Here is a 16,787-nt window from a genome sequence, read left to right on the forward strand (position 1 = left end):
CTTTAGTTTACTGAATGTTGTAATGTGTTGCTACAAAACAAGCAATTTGGAGTCCAGCCAATAACCAAGAGCTGCCCTCCATTTGCAGTTCTTTCAGGCTTCTCATTGAAGGGTGGAGGCCTGTGGAATTTATTTCTGACTGTTCCACAGGAGCCCGTGTTTAGTGGCAGCTAATACTGGTCAAGTACCTGCTGTACCTCGCTCAGCTCCAGCTGACAGAGTTCACTGGCTTTCTGTAAACTCCTTCAAGACTTGATTGCCAACTATTTCTGCCTGCAAACTATCAGCTTGGCATTTTACAAGTCACTGCAAACTCACAAGAAACTTAAACATTTTGTTGTGGACCAAAAGTAGAAAGGTTTGTCAAAGAACTGACCTTGGTGTTCTAAAGCTTGGAGTAATTTCATCACAGTGACCAAGGAGAGATCAGTTGCTTCACTTCTTTTCTACAGAGGGTAAGCTCATCTTCTACTTTGTTTCAGCTTGTAACATTTACTAAACATTCAGTACAAGATTTGCTTGGTCATGGTCAGAGGTTTAATAATAATTAGACAGAGAAGTATTACAACCTCAAATATTATTTGACCCAAGGTTCATAGAAACATAGAAGATAGGAGTAGATCATTCGACCCTTCGAGCCTGCTCCGCCATTCAACGAGATCATGGCTGATCTTAAAGTTCAGTACCCCGTCCCCGCCTTCTCTCCGTAACCTTTAATACCCTTATACTGAAGAAATATATCTAATTCCCTCTTAAATATATTTAATGAACCTGCCTCTACTGTCCTCTGTGGCAATGAATTCCACAGATTCACCACCCTCTGGGTAAAGAAATTCCTCCTCATCTCGGTCCTAAATGGTTTGCCTATTATCCTCAAACCATGGCCCCGGGTTCATCATTGGAAACATCCCATCTGCATCCATTCTGTCCAGTCCTGCCAGAATTTTATACGTCTCTATGAGATCCCCTCTCAATCTTCTAAACTCCAGCAAGTACAATCCCAATTTGCGCAATCTTTCCTCATAAGTCATTCCTGCCATTCCAGGTATCAGCCTGGTGAATCGCCTCTGCACTCCCTCCATTGCAAGAACATCCTTCCTTAGATAAGGTGACCAAAACTGCACACAATACTCCAGGTGGGGTCTCACACAAATAGAAACACACCTCCCACATACACGTGGACACACAACTCACACACACAGGCAAACACCTCTCACACACATAGACACACACCTCCCAGACACACGCGGATGCACACTTCACAGGTGCAGCCACATACCACTCTCACACACACACACAGACACAACTTCTCGCACACTCACAGCTCACACACCTAGACACACACCTTTCACAGACAGGCACGCACAGAAACATACCTTACACACAGACACACAATTCACACACACACAGACACACACCTCATGTTCAGAGACACACACCTTACACACACTCAGACACAGACTCACCTCTAGCATTCACAGACCCACAAAACGCACACACACACCTGTCACACACATAGACACACACCTCCCACACACAGACAAACACCTCACACACACCTCATAGGAGCAAACACATACATCTCACGCACGCACACACAGACACACACTTCTCGTACAATCCTAAAACACATGGACACTCTTCTCACACACACAGACACACAGCTCACACACTCAGACACACACCTTTCACAGACAGGCACATACCTCCCACACACACCTTTCACAGACAGGCACATACCTTACACACACACACACACACCTCACAGGCACAGACACAAAGCTTACACACACAGATACACATCTCTCACATAGACACACAACTCTCGCATACACAGACAAACACCTCTCACACACAGACACGCACCTCAGACACACCTCTGGCACACTCACAGACACACACCTCTCACACACAGACACGCACCTCAGACACCCCTCTGGCACACTCACAGACACACACCTCACATACACAGACACACAACTCCCACACACACACAGACATACACCTCTCACACACATAGACACACACCTCCCACACACATGCAGACACATACCTCACACACACAGGCAAACATCTCTCACACACATAGACACACACCTCCCAGACACACGCTTCACAGGTGCAGCCACATATCTCTCTCTCACACACACACACAGACACAACTTCTCGCACACTCACAGACACACACCTCACACACACGGACACACACCTCTCACAGACACAGACACAGTTCTCACACACACAGTCACACACCTCTCGAACACACAGATGCACACCTCACAGACACACAACACAGACACACACCTAAACACACAGACACACACCTAAACACACAGACACACACCTAAACACACAGACACACACCTAAACACACAGACACACACCTAAACACACAGACACACACCTAAACACACAGACACACACCTAAACACACAGACACACACAGCGCACACACACACCTCACACACAGATACACACCTCACGGACACACACCTCACACACATGGACACACACCTCACACACACGGACACACACCTGTCACACACACAGACACATAGCTCACACACACAGACACACACTACCTGCCAGCCAGTTCTCAATCCACATCAATACTTTGCCCCCAATCCCATGAGCCTTGATTTTGTAAGCCAGTCGTTTATGCGGGACCTTATCGAAGGCCTTTTGGAAGTCCAGGTACACCACATCCACTGGCTCTCCCCCATCTATTTTACCTGTCACCATCTCAAAGAATTCCAATAGATTTGTCAAGCACGATTTACCTTTTGTAAATCCATGTTGTCTCCGTCCGATCCCTTCTCTGCTAGTCATATGCTCCGCTATTACATCCTTAATAATGGATTCCATCATTTTGCCCACTACTGATGTAAGGCTTACCGGCCTATAATTCCCTGCTTTTTCTCTACCCCCCTTTTTAAATAGTGGGGTAACATTAGCTACCCTCCAATCCATGGGTACTGATCCTGAGTCTATCGAGTTCTGGAAAATAATTCTTAAAGCATCTGCTATCTGAATGGCCACTTCTTTAAGTACCCTAGGATGTAGATTATCAGGCCCTTGGGATTTATCTGCCTTCAATCCCAAGACCATGTCCTTAGAGATACTGATTTCTTTCAGTTCCTCCCTTGCATTAGTCTCTATGTTTCCCAACATCCTTGGGAGGTATCCTCTCTTGTAAAACAGGTACAAATTGTTCCTTACAAATAATCTGTGAGTTTGCCAAATGCTGCAATATTTACTTGGATTGTTATATTAAAGTGCATGTTGCCTGCTGAAGTGTATTCACATGAAGATTTTGGAAGTATCATAATTGCATGGAATCAGAAGATGTGGAAAATTCCACTTTCCCAGGTAAAATCCAGCCCTTTGGATTTGCTCAGCTTGGTCCTGAGTCTTGGGCAACAAACAAACCCCATGGGGATCTCCTGGGATGAAGAGCCTTATTGGATCAACCACTTTTCCCATTGTCTGGCATGATTCAGTTTGAGGTCACTGTTCCTGCACAGCATTCTGAAAATTCGGAAGTCATTCTACAATTAGGTTTTGAAGCAGATTCTCCACTTGAAACGTTAACTCTTATCCCCTCCATGGATGCTGCTTGACTTACTGAGTTCCTCCAGTACATTGTTTTCGCCCCAGATTCCATCACCAGGTGATCAGCACTCACCACATATACAATGTTCCACAAATTCATTCTGAACCCACAGCAAAAGGAATGTCAGCACTCCCATGAGTCCCAAACTCACAGACCAGGACACAATTTCACCCTCCCCCACCACCACAATAGAGTTAGGGATCTGACCCCTTGACCCTCGATTGCTTGCTCAGAGTGCCTCCTCCTGATGAACCAAGTCAGGTCACACTACCTTCTGAGTAGGAATACAGTTTAGAAAAAAATTCCCGCTCATGATGTGGAGAACTCTGGCTTTTCCTTATATATCACCATTCAACACTCCTGAAGCCCACCTATCCTGACCCTGAGATGTGCGGTGGCTCCGGGGGAGATGGTGTGCGGTGGCTCCGGGGGAGATGGTCAGTGGAAGCCCTTTGAGAGAGATGGTCAATGAGTATTTCCAGCAAGGGCAAGAAATGCCAACAGATAATTTCAATCTCTGGTTTCAGTGCCAACATTACCTACTTTCTGGTGATGTGGTGCAGTTGTGGAGAGATACTCCCGCTCGTTCCCAGATGAAATGTCAGGTGGGGACAGGTATTACAGATGTGAGCTGTGGGTTGGACAACATGCCTTGATGTGTCTGGTGAGATCTCTAGAATGAATGACAGCTGCAGTGGACAGTGAGGTCAGGGGTTACCATTTTCAGTATTGAGCACAGATCTCCCAACATCTGGAAGGAGAAATACCATGGCAGGTAGCCAACACTGCAGGGAGAAAAGTCCTGGTAACATCCTCATGAATCTTTTCTACACCCTCTGCAGTTTGATTCAATCACTTGGTTAAGTGAACCATCTGTTCCATTCCTGGTCAATCTCTTCAGTATCCTTTCCACAGCCCACACATCCTTCTTGTTATGAGGCAACCAGAATTACACATGATACTCCGTGCTGCCAAATCAAAGTTTTATATTGCTGCAATGTGACCTCACTTTCATACACTGTCTTCTGTGGAACCCCACTGGTCACAGACCTCCAGCTAGAATATCATCCTTCCACCACTACCCTGTCTTCCAAGGGACAACAATTCTTAATCCAAACTATCAATTCACATGGATCCCATGTACCTTTAGCTTCTGGACCAGCCTAACATGAGGGACCTTATCTAATGCTTTACTAAAGCATATGTAGAGATCATCCACTGGCCAACCAGCTCAGAATGAAACCTTGGTCAGTCTGGATGAATCGAGTCAAAGGGCATGTTTCTGTGCTGTGTGATTCCCCTCCTCCTCCTCATTCACCTGTCCAGCTTCCACCATTCGCCTCATCCACTCCTGTGGGAGGGTGCTCCACATCCCCATCACTCTGAGTAAGACAGTTGTCTGAGTTCCTGACTGGGTTTCTCTGACCAGCTCTGCTTGCACCCTTCCTCACAGCGGAAACCATTTCTCTTAACCACTTTACTTAAACTTCCATCAGATTAAAGACCTCTCTCAGATCACCCCTCCGTCTTCTTTTGTCAAGGACCCAGTCTGTTCATCCTTTCCAAAATACAACAATGTTAGGATCTGGATTAGCCCTCCCCCTTTACTGAATGGGTTGGAAGGGCTGAATGGCCTCCAATTATGGTTACTTTTCCTTCTGTTTTATGATCATACCAGCTCAGGAAATTTAATTTCTGTTGCCCACCTTGACTAACTACAGGAGTGTGTGAAACTTCCTATTTTGTTTCTAACAGCTGTTGCTAATCTTCAGTGCCAGGAACCAAACTTGACAATGAACACCAATCAGACAGATGTGCAGTACTGCCGGTGGAATGACAACACACAGGAACAGGTCACCATAAATGTCTCCAAAATTGAATCCACGGGCTGTAAAAGGTAAGAGTCCGACTAAGTTCAGTGGGTCCATAACTTGCTTTGGGTTTACAGAACAGGTACTCAAATAACGAGCCCCAACCTCTTCACCATTTCACATGCCTGGTGGTTGAGACTGAGGTGAGGGTTTATTGTCATACGCACCAGTTGAATGCACTGAAATTCTTGCTTGTTGCAGCTACACATGGCATTCGTTTACTTCAGATTTTTAGCATCTGCAGTATTTCAATTTTCAGTCTCTTTATGTAACAGACATTCCATTAGCAGCTCTCACATTAACTAATGTCCTTATAATTGTGTATGTGTTGTCAAACCTCTGAGGAAAATTATTCTACACTAAAAATAACCAGATTGTTTCTGAACAGGTATGTGTTTACAATGACTCGCTTATAATTAGATTTTTTTTTCCTTATTTGGTTTCCTGCCAAAGGTTCCATCCATACCACAACATGTAAGTCATCTGTAAAGAACTTGTCAGGAAAGTTACTACAGAATACTTGACACCAAGTCACAAGATATCGGAGCAAAAGTAGGCCCATCAAGTCTGCTCTTCCATTTAATCATGAGCTGATCCATCTCCCACTCAGCCCCACTCCCTGCCTTTCTCCCCATAACCCTTGATACCCTGACTAATCAAATACCTGTCAATCTCTGTCTTAACCCAATAACCTCACTTCCATAAAGAAATTGTTCCACATCTCTGCTTTAAATTGACATCCTTTTATCTGGAAATTATGCCCTCTTTTCCTGGAATCCCCTACCATGAGAAACATCCTTGCTACATTTACTCTGACCAGGCCATTCAGCATTATAAATGCCTCAATGAGATCCCCCCTCATCTTTCTGTATTCCAATCTGTACAGTCCAAGAGCCAACAATCATTCTTCAAATGCTAACTCTTTCATTCCTGGTATCATTCTAGAAAATCTTCTCTGAACCCTCTCCAAAGCCAGCACATCTTTTTTCAAGCACAGGGCCAAAAATACACAATACTTCAAGTGAGGACTCACTAGTGCTTATAGAGTCTCAACATTACATCTCTGCTCTTATTGCATGGTATTTTGTAATAGCAGTCCAGAAATTCTCCTCTCCCACTATTCATTGGTTGGAACTCCAACATTTCATTGATTTCAAATCAACCTTAGTAAACAGTGCAAAACAATTAAAGAGAGAATAAGTGATGGGAAATAAGTTGAAGATAACATAAGACAGCACATAAGAATACCACATGTTAACTTCAGAGGAAGTGGTTATGTTAAAATAGTGCAGTTAGAAATCTAAAACAGTTCAGTCACCTCTTCCTCACAGATCTGACATCCTGCATCAGCCTTTTTCGTGCAGTGTTAGCTCTGATCTCCCATTGCAATTCCAGTGAGAAAGGCTTGGTCAGAGAGAGAGAATAGATGAAAGTCTTAGTCGACTCGCCATTTGACTGAACCAACTTTCCAGGTGAAATTATAAGTTCTTTGTCCTTAAAGGACACCCTCACCCTCGATTAAATGTCCCATTTTGTCAACTAGAAACATCAGGCAGCTGCACAGGACTCACCCATCTCCTATAGTGAAATTCAGTGGTCTGCCTGAAGAGGGCGAACAAAATCAGTGAACCGGTGCGGACTCGAAAGGCCAACATGGCCTGTTTCCGCTCCGTAAATGGTTATATGATACCATTGCTGACACTGAGGGTTTGCATCTGCATCGGGCTCTGTAGATTGGAACCAATAACTCAGATAGCAGGCCGATGATGACTATTCTGATTTCCTGTAGGAATTCCTTTCAAGGCTGGTGATGTTTTGTGACTTCAACTGAGAATACTTCTTGTCTTCTTCTTTTCCCAGGGTGTACAGTAAGCTTTGCACGGGAAGACTAGGCATTGTCATGAAAGCACTCGGAGGGGTAGCAACCTTGGTGATCACCTTCATCATTGGATACGTGACAGGTTACTATGTGCACAGGTGCGAGTAGGCCCTGTGGACCGAGGAAGATACTACACCACCACATGTATCAAGAATGCAACACATCATTGTACTTTCCTTCAGATCTAACCTCCACAGCTGTTGCTTGAACCTATGTGTAAATGTTTTCAACCAGTTAAAGAGCAACATTTTTAAAAAATAATATTTTTCCATTTTATCATTTGGTCCAAAATACATTTGTCTGACAAGATTGGAGGAGCTTCTCCTGGGGAGGAGGGACAATGGAAACTCACCTGGGGACTGGGAATTAGAGGAACTCGCGTGGGGATGGAGGTTGAGAGGAACTCACCTGGTTCCAAATCTGCTGTGTGGGGAAGGTTCCGCCCCGGTCCGGTGTGTGGGGAAGGTTCCGCCCCGGTCCGCTGGGTGGGGAAGGTTCCCCCCAAGTCCGCTATGTGGGGAAGGTTCCCTCCCAGTCTGCTGTGTGGGGAAGGGTCCCCCCCCGGTCCGCTGTGCGGGGAAGGCTTTCCCCCCCACCACCCTGGTCTGCTGTGTTGCCTGAGCCGCTGCATTCCTCCCTCCAGCAGCTCGTCGTTCGCTCGATTCTGGCAGCTGCAGATCTCCTGGTTTCTGCCCTAATTTTGGCGTGAAGATTTTACATTGGAATGGTTAACTGTAAGGTGCCATGTTTTTGACGTTCCAAACTGATAAAACACAAAAGCTGGTGAAACAGGACAGGAGTCAGTCACTTAGCCCGTCGAGGGGCACCCCATTCAGTAAGATCAAGGCAGATCTGGCTGTGGTCTCAGCTCCACTTACCCACCCATTGTCCCCTCATTCTAGACTCGCCTGCCGCTGGAAACACCTTCCTGCTATAACTGTCAGCCATCCCTGCAGTATCTGGGCTCCAAACTCACAGCTGAACCTGGGTTGAGCTCCAAGCGATGTGATGGGAAAACAAGCCTCCAGCTGCACCGAAGCAAGACCGAGCGCAGGAGGAGATTCCCCCGAAACAGGGACCCCCCCCCCCCAAATACATCATCAACCAAGGATTATTAGCAGACCTCTGTTTGTCAGAGCCACGCTGAGAGCCACTGTAGGGAAGGTACCAGGAAGATGGCTTGTCCTCCAGTCATGCACCAGGACCCAGCTGCCAGCGAGACCGTAGCCATGCAGGGACAACTCCACACTGAGTTCAAAGTGAAGGCTGTGGGAAATTCCATTTATTTCCATTCTGAGGAGGGACAACATTCCTTCATCCTCAAAGTGGAATAATCACTTAATCTGCATTGGGACAATGATCCTCCACTCCTGAATGAAGTCTGTGCTGGGGCCTGGATTACCTCGTGCAGATTAGCACCTGCTTAGTTGGAAAAAAAAATTTGGTTTCCCAATAAATATTATTTTGAATAAATAACAGAATTTCTCATGAATGATGCAATCTATCATCTGTCTAGGATGGTGCTGTCGAAGTTAAAGATCATAATTCAATAGTGAACCTAATTCACTCTCTATGGTGCAGCTCCACTTGGCCAATATAGCGAGAAGCGGTGAAGCAGAGAACCGGACTGGGGCATTTTTGGGACGGGACCACATGATCATGGAGTGGGCCCTTCTGATCCTGAGGATTGGGGTTTGCACTGAGCTGCTCATAAAGTTTCTGATATCCAGCAGTTGGCTGGGTTTGGCGTGTTATCATGTGATAGAGCTGTAAACTCGGGAAACTGGAATGATGGGGATGTTCAATGTACATATGGACCGATATTTAGACACGCTGCTGCCAAACAGGTTCTTGTTAAAAAACTAAGGTAGTAAACTAATGACATTAAAAGAGACAATAAATACATCAGCTAATAAATGTTTACAGTAAACCGTCAAAAAAGTTACTTGCAATAATGCAGACAGTCCTTTTGTGGTGTCCGAGTCCATGATCAGTGAATGAAAGGGAGGTTCAAGAGCCTGATAGCTGTGGGAAAGAAACTGTTCTTGAACCTGGATATGCTGGTCTTCACGCTTCTGGATCTTCTGCCCAAAGGTAGCAGGAAGAGGAGGTTGTGACCAGGGTGGATGGGGTCCTTCATGATGTGAGGTGCCTGCCTGAATCTTTAGCAAGTACTGAGAAGTTGCTCAGCAAGTCACAGCCTCCATGGAGAGAAATTTAGTTAACATTTTGCATCCAGGTGCTGAACTAAAACATTGACAGGCCACTTCTACCCAGGGATGCTGCCAAATTTGCTGTCTCTCCAGGTTCTCGTGGTTGAAACAAGATCCCTATGATGGCCAGCAGTGTGAGACCATGAGGCAACACACACTCTGCTGGAGGACCTCAGTGGGTTGAGCATCATCGGAGCGGTCGACACTTCAGGCCGGAACCCTTCCTCATGACATTTCCCACAGATGCTTCTTGGCCCGCTGAGTTCCTCCAGCATCTGCCATCTCCCACGTGTCACTAGTGTGAATACGGACCTGGCTGTCCAGCAAATCCGATCCCACACCATCCCAGGCTGATTATTTTCAAATTGTAACTAGGGGCAATTTCCAGGAAGGGCACCAAACAGTGAGTGTAATGCGCTTCGTGGGAATAAGCATCTTATTGTGTTTAGTGAAAACAGTGAACATTTACACAAGTGCTAGAAACAGTGGTTCTCTGACCTCCCAAATCAATCTCTGAATCAAGGATGAGGCCAATCAGCCTGGCACCAGCGCGCCAATTAAATTCTGAAGAATCTTTAGCATTTCACACTAGATGGCACTGTTAGTGCAACACTATCAGTATTAGTGACACGGGTTCAAATCTGACACTGTCTGTCAGGAGTTTGTACATTCTCTCTGTGTCTGCATGGCTTTCCTCCCATCCTCCAAAAATATACAGGGGTCATGGCTCTCGGGATGGAAGGGCCCGTTATGTGTAAACTAGACCTATTTTACATTTGGAAGTTTTTCCAATTCCAATCTTTTCCAGTTCAAAAGGTGGCACAGATTCAACAACAAACAACTGAATGCTGACTCCCTTCTGAAATCGAGTAGACTGGGACCGTATTCTCTGGAGTTATGAGGAAAGAGAGGAGATCTCATCAAAACATACACATTTGACCAGGGCTCGAAGCAGGAGGTTTCCCTCAGGATAAAGAGTTTTAAAGCAGGGGTCACAATACTAGAAAAAAGGATAAGGATTGAGATGAGGATGTTTCTTCACATTGGCAGTGGTGGGGAGGAGGAGGCTGTGAAGGCTGATTCAAAAAAGATATTAATGGACATAGCAATGTTGTAGATCAGGCAAGGTGGAGCAGGCTTGAAGGAGCAAAAGGCCCATTCCTTATTTTTGTGTTTATAGCTTAACCAAAATTTGGAATTTCATAGATGCAATGTATTAAGAAAACCTAAAAGATATGCATCAAGGCTGCCTTCAGGAGATGAATCCAAGTCCGGATGGAGTACACAGCTGAGTAATAAAAACCTCTGCTGACCAACTGGCCAATGTTTTCTTGGATATCTGCAACATCTCACTCCAACAGGACATGGGATCCACCTATTCAAACAGTCTTAATCGTACTGTTGCCTATGAAGAGTGTGGTAACCTGCCTAAATGACTATTGACCAGTGGCACTCAAATCCACATTGATGAAGTGTTTTGAGAGGCTGGTATTGAAGCATATCAGCTCCTGTCTGAGTGGCGACATGGTTACGTTCCAATTCGCCTACAGCAGTGATTGGTCAATGGTAGATGCCATCTCATTGGCTCTACGCAAAGCCCCGGAATACCTGGGCAGCAAGGATGCATACATCAGGATGCTCTTTACTGACTACAGTTCAGCATTCAACACCATCATCCCCTCAAAACTGATCAGCATACTCCAAGAACTGGGCCTCAATGCTCCATTATGTAATTAGATCATGGATTTCCTCACCTCCAGACCACAATAAGTGTGGACTGGCAAGAAGATCTCCACAATCTCTATCAGCACTCGAGCACCATAGAGCTGTGTACTTATCCCCCTGCTCTACTCGCTTTACACCTATAACTGTGTAGCTCAGCACAACAGCAACACCATTGGCAAATTTGCTGGGGATACCAGAGTAATGGGCTATATAAAAAAAAAGGGGTGATGAGTCAGCATAGAGGAGGGAAATTGAAAACACAGCTGTGTACTAACAACCTCTCAGTGACACCAAAAGCAGATTGTAGACTTCAGGAAGCAAAAACCAGAGCTGTATGATCCAGTGATCATTCGGAGATGGTGAGCTAATTTAAATTCCTGGGAATCACTGTCTCAGATCTTTCCTGGACCCAACACGAATATCACTGTGAAGGAAGCACGTCAATGTCTCCAATTCCTCAGGTCTTTTAAGAGGTTTGGTATGACATCTGAAACTTTGGCAAACTTGTAATGGAAAGTGTGCTGACTGGCTACATCATGGCCTGGTATGGGGTTACCAATATATCCAAGCTGAAAGCCTTGCAAGGGTAGTGGACACAGCTCAGTACATCATCGGCACTGAGGAAATCTATATGGAACGCTGCTGGAGGAGATCAGCAATCACCCAGCACACGCTCTGTTCTCGCTGCTGCCATTAGGAAAGAGGTCGAGGTGCCACAAGACTCGCGCCATCAGGTTCAGGAACAGTTACTCCCCCTCCACCATCAGACTCCTAAACAACACTCAATCAGGGACTCATTTAAGGACTCTGGCTTTACACATTATTTATTACTCAATATTTTTCTGTATTTGCACAGTTTGTTTACATTTCTCTCTTTTGTATATTGCATCTTTTTCATAAGTACAGTTTACATTACTGAGAAGTAGAAATTCTGCCTGGCCTGCAGGAAAAAGCATCTCAGGGTTGTATGTGATGTCATGTTTGAACTTTGATACCATATTGATAATAGCATGGTGGAAATGCAATGCCGAGGAAGAGTGGGATGAGAGAGGAAGCAGTGTACACTCATGCCAAATTCAGTCCACCCCAAGGTGTCCTCAATAGAGAACAGAGAAACAAGAGTCCTGCGGTCAGACAAGCATTTATAGACCTATATAATGTTCAGATGTACTGATTATACAATGTTCAGATGTACTGAAATTCCAGCTTTCTGGAGCTACATAATATAGAATACACAAATAATATAAACAAATTAAATTTATAGTGCACAATAAAAAAAATATAAAAATTCAGAGATGCAGTAAGGTAGAAAGTATGCTGTTCAATTGTGCAGATCTTTGCTGGTCCTACAGTATAGTTTTCTGGCTGAGGGAGTTCAGTCAGTGTGAATGAGGAACTTTGGAAAAAAAATCAAAAGGAATCATGGAACATGGGGACTAGGTTGGAATGTCCACTTTAGCCTGAGAATCAGCCATGACCTTATCAAGCGGTAGAGCAAGCCCAAGAGCCTGGCAACCTCCTCCTATTTGTTTTTACGTGCTGGGTCAATAATAATGCGGCATTGGAAGAGTTCACTGAAATCTGCAGGACCTGAAACCGTTTCTTCTTCCAGAGCCACTGCCTGCCCTGCTGAGGGCTTCCCAGTATTTGTTTTTGTTCTCCATTTCCAGCTTCAGCAACTGTTTTGATGTTCAGTCCTTTTGATAACTGATAGGACAGACTATTCAGGACATAATTTACCAGTGATCCTTATTTTATTTAGATAATGAACAATGCCATTTCACAACATAGAGCAAATTGAGAAAGGATTTTCTTTGACACAGCTGCCCCCTCCTCTAACCACGTTACTTTCCCTCCCATAGCCTGCTCTCTGAACCAGCCTCTCCACTGTGCTCAGCTGATCTCCTCCAACACCAGACTCGCAGGCTAATGGAACAGCTGAATTGAAAAGCAATTTGCAAAGCACCGTAAGCAACAAACCTCTGCTATGCACTGAAGGGATGGAGCTTAAAAAAAACTTTCTCAAACAGTAAGTTAAATTGGAAATAAATCTTTTTTTCAAAATACTTGATCAATAGACAAGTCTTCACTGGTCACTTAATATTTACTGTTTTCCGTTTTGGATCTAATCTTGATTCCTTCCTTCCTTACCTTTACCAAGGATGGGATGTAGTCTGTGGGCACATCTCTAGCAAGATGCCATGCTCCAAGCTCATGTGTGCCTTCCACAGAGTTGGCTAGACATGCTGCAGGTCAGAGGGCCTCATGGCTCCCATCCAGTTGCACCCACATTACTAGATGAAGACCAGAAAAAGTACATGGCGCCCTCTGAAATTATATTCTATCTAATATCTGCACCTCCAGAAGAGAAAAGTGCATCACAACAAAACACTAGGACAAAGTGTGAGGTTCTCTTCAAATTTTCAGAGGAGTCTTCAATGGAGAGAAGAATGTTTATTTGCCACAGAAAAGAAAGGCCACATTTCTATTGATCCTTTCATCTCGTCGCGTTGATATTTTTGCAGTATAATCACGGTGACAGTGGATGAAACAAGGCAGATAATTTCCTCAGAGAAAGCCAAACACCAACACCGTGATAATTAAAGACTGTCTTTTTCGAGATGCTAATTGAGGGTCAAATCTTGGTCAGGTCATTAGGGATAACCCTTTTGCACTTTGAAATAAGTCCAGGAGACATTTTGTGCCCAACTGAGAGACCAGAAGAGGCAATGCTTAACACCGCTCCCAAGAATTCTGTGCATGAACTATCGGATAACAGTCACACAATCGATGTTCAAGTTTAAGTCAGTCTTGGCTGGGTAAACCACCTTCAGGTTTCCATCCACATCAACAACTCGCACTTGCTTCACTATCAGTTCGGGACCGGCTGCCTTAGTTGAGGTCCGATTAACCATGGGGTCTGGGACAGCGGCTCTGTCACTTGTCACTTCAGCTTCGTCCCCAGACACAGAGTCCGGCTCCTGACTTTCAAAGGTGAATTTGTTCAATTCAGCCATTCGCTGTATTTAAAGAAAAACACTTTTTATGGTTGTTTGCATAAAATAAAGCCCTGCAATACAGTTCATCAGATCTTTCCTGCAGGTTTCCAGTGTGCTTTGTGTTGCACTGTCATTAATTATGCAACAACGTAAACTTGACCACTGTTTGGCTACACTGTACAAACGGAATCAGACAGAGAACATACTGGCCCAAAGCCAGTAGAACCGGTAGATCTTTCCCCTGCCACAAACAATCAACACCAACACCCCCAGATCATCCTGGTTAACTTCAGAACATACTTGGAACAGAACCAAGGACTGAGCCAACTGTAAAAATCTGCATACATTCGGTGGTCTGGATCTTATTTCAGGAAGACCTCACTAACCTTTCTGGATGGGATACATCAGCTATGCCCTCTGGATAAATAACACTACATATCACAATATAAAATGACAGTACATCAATGGTTCTAATGGTGCTGATATTCTGTAGTGACACGAAGTGGATAATGTGATAGGTCGGAGCCAGAATCCACAATTCTGAAGGAGTCTTACTCCATCCGGTTCCCCTGGAATCAGCCTCTGCTAGCACTGCACAGCACGCCAGTACACACCAATACTACATCACTATCAAGGTTATGGGTATTCAGTGTAAAACGCTATGCCGGCACCTGTGAAAATCCATCAGTATGTTTGCTTTTGTGCTTCTGCTACCTGTCACAACACAAACCACAATCATTACTTCAATAATGCCATTATGTGGTTTGTAGAAGATGGTGGACTAATATTTACATAGTTGTGCTATTAAGCACTCACAACTAATCACACCAAACAAAGCCATTATCTTGTTTAAATCTACAATGATAGGGGTGAGACATCCAGTACAATGGAAATCTGCTTATTGTAAGTAGCTACAGCTTAAATTCAACCGAGACTTTGTCGTCAATCACGAGAGGATGTATGGTTACCCTGCAGTTTGTTAAAAGGCTTCCAAGTTGACACTTACTAATTTGCATAATCTCCGAGCCAGGGTAATATTTCCCTTCTTTCAAATCTGTGATCAACATGATTGAAACAAAGGATCACATGTACAACAGACATCTTGAAGCTTTGGCACATTTTTATATCCTTCAAACTTTGCTCTATTTCCAAAAGATCCTTATCTGAATATTCATCAATTCTTCAGGGCAGAATCAAATATTAAAGTTTAAAGAGGTTCCAAAAATTATAGGCCGGTAGTAGTTCAATTATTAGGTGTTCCAAGAGGTCAGGTATACAAGTATTTGGATAGTCTATAGTCAACATGGCTTTGTGCATGGTAGGTCGTATTTAACTAATCTTACAGAGATTTTCAAGGAGGTTACCAGGAATATTGAAGAAAGAAAGGCTGTGGATGTTATCTAGGTGGTCTTTGACAAGGTCTCAGATGGGAGGTTAGTCAGGAAAGTTCAGTTACTCAGTATTCATGGGTGAAGTAGTAAACTAGGTTCAACATTTTCTATTTGGGGGAAGCCAGAGAGTGGACGTGGATGATTGCCTCTCAGACTGGAGGCCTGTGACAAATGGTGTGCCTCAGCGATCGGTGCTGGGATCATTGTTGTTAGTCATCGATATCAATGATCTGATGATAATGTGGTAAATTGGATCAGCAAGTTTACAGATGACAAAGATTGGAGGCGTTGTGGACAGCAAGGAAGGCATTCAAGGCATGCAGAGATCTGAACCAATTGGAAAAAAAGGATGAAAAATGACAGACGGAATTAATGCAGACAAGTGTGAGTTGCTACTCACACTGACCAGAGAATGACAAATAAAATCAAACGTAACAAAGAATGCAAAAGGAAAGTTTGACTCACCATAATCAAACTGTCCATCACCTCTTTGCAGGCCTGCAGGTTAGCAGAACTGGTTACTTCCAGGAACAGCTGACTTGTGGGTTTTTTTATCTAACAAAGGAATGAAACTTGGTAAGAGTAATGTGAAAATCAAAGCAGCATGAGAAAAACAGTGATTGCACCCTAGACATTAATCTTACTGCATATCATGGTTATTGAGCTGTTATTTTCCAGCATTTCATTGGTTTTGAACAAATAGTCAGCCAGAGTGATCACTGAAATGCATTCTAATATTTAGAAACCCTACTGTTCAGATACTGAATAGGTTTCATGAACAGTTTCCAATACACCAATCAATAGGGAACATTGTGTAGGCTCTCTGAAGGGTCATGATGGAAGATATTCAGGGACAGGTCCAGTTCAATGCCAGAGAGTGGAGACTGGGCTCAGATTTTGTAACCCTACATGAGTTATAGAATCAGAGTTCTACAGCATGGGAGCAGGCCCTTTGGTCCAACCTCTCCATGCCAATCAAGCTAGTCCCATGTGTCTGTGGTCAATCCATACCCCTCTAACTTTCCTATCCATTTACCTGACCAACTTTCTTGTAAACCTTACAAATGACCCCACCTCTGCAACCTCCTTTCACAGC

At 44.2% G+C, this 16,787-nt stretch overlaps 2 protein-coding genes across 5 annotated transcripts in view; one reads left to right on the forward strand and one right to left on the reverse strand.

The window, feature by feature from the left end:
• Window positions 1-16,787, reverse strand: part of lrrc47 (leucine rich repeat containing 47) — a 45,161-nt gene that overhangs the window by 21,914 nt on the left and 6,460 nt on the right. For 2 of the 4 annotated variants that reach the window (XM_069918308.1, XM_069918307.1), the window contains 2 exons: window positions 16,157-16,246; window positions 12,105-14,321 (listed from right to left, as the gene is read on the reverse strand). In XM_069918308.1, the coding sequence (XP_069774409.1) occupies window positions 14,067-14,321; window positions 16,157-16,246 (345 nt within the window). In that variant the 3' untranslated portion in view covers window positions 12,105-14,066. Of the gene's footprint in view, window positions 1-12,104; window positions 14,322-16,156; window positions 16,247-16,787 lie in introns of those variants that run through there. The other 2 variants (XR_011351626.1, XM_069918309.1) reach the window with 1 other exon arrangement.
• Window positions 69-7,624, forward strand: smim1 (small integral membrane protein 1). Its single transcript, XM_069918326.1, has 3 exons — window positions 69-455; window positions 5,369-5,510; window positions 7,345-7,624. Exons 2-3 carry the CDS (start codon window positions 5,407-5,409, stop codon window positions 7,469-7,471), a joined length of 231 nt encoding a protein of 76 aa, XP_069774427.1. The 5' UTR covers window positions 69-455; window positions 5,369-5,406; the 3' UTR covers window positions 7,472-7,624.

Source organism: Narcine bancroftii, chromosome 2, assembly GCF_036971445.1.
Source record: "Narcine bancroftii isolate sNarBan1 chromosome 2, sNarBan1.hap1, whole genome shotgun sequence".
In the NCBI taxonomy this organism is placed as follows: Eukaryota; Metazoa; Chordata; class Chondrichthyes; order Torpediniformes; family Narcinidae; genus Narcine; species Narcine bancroftii.

Bases quoted from the DNA above. Each gene is read 5' to 3' on its own strand.
- smim1 (XM_069918326.1), top strand. From the start codon at position 5,407: ATGAACACCAATCAGACAGATGTGCAGTACTGCCGGTGGAATGACAAC. The intron at 5,511-7,344 runs GTAAGAGTCCGA...TTCTTTTCCCAG, and splicing joins GAATCCACGGGCTGTAAAAG to GGTGTACAGTAAGCTTTGCA.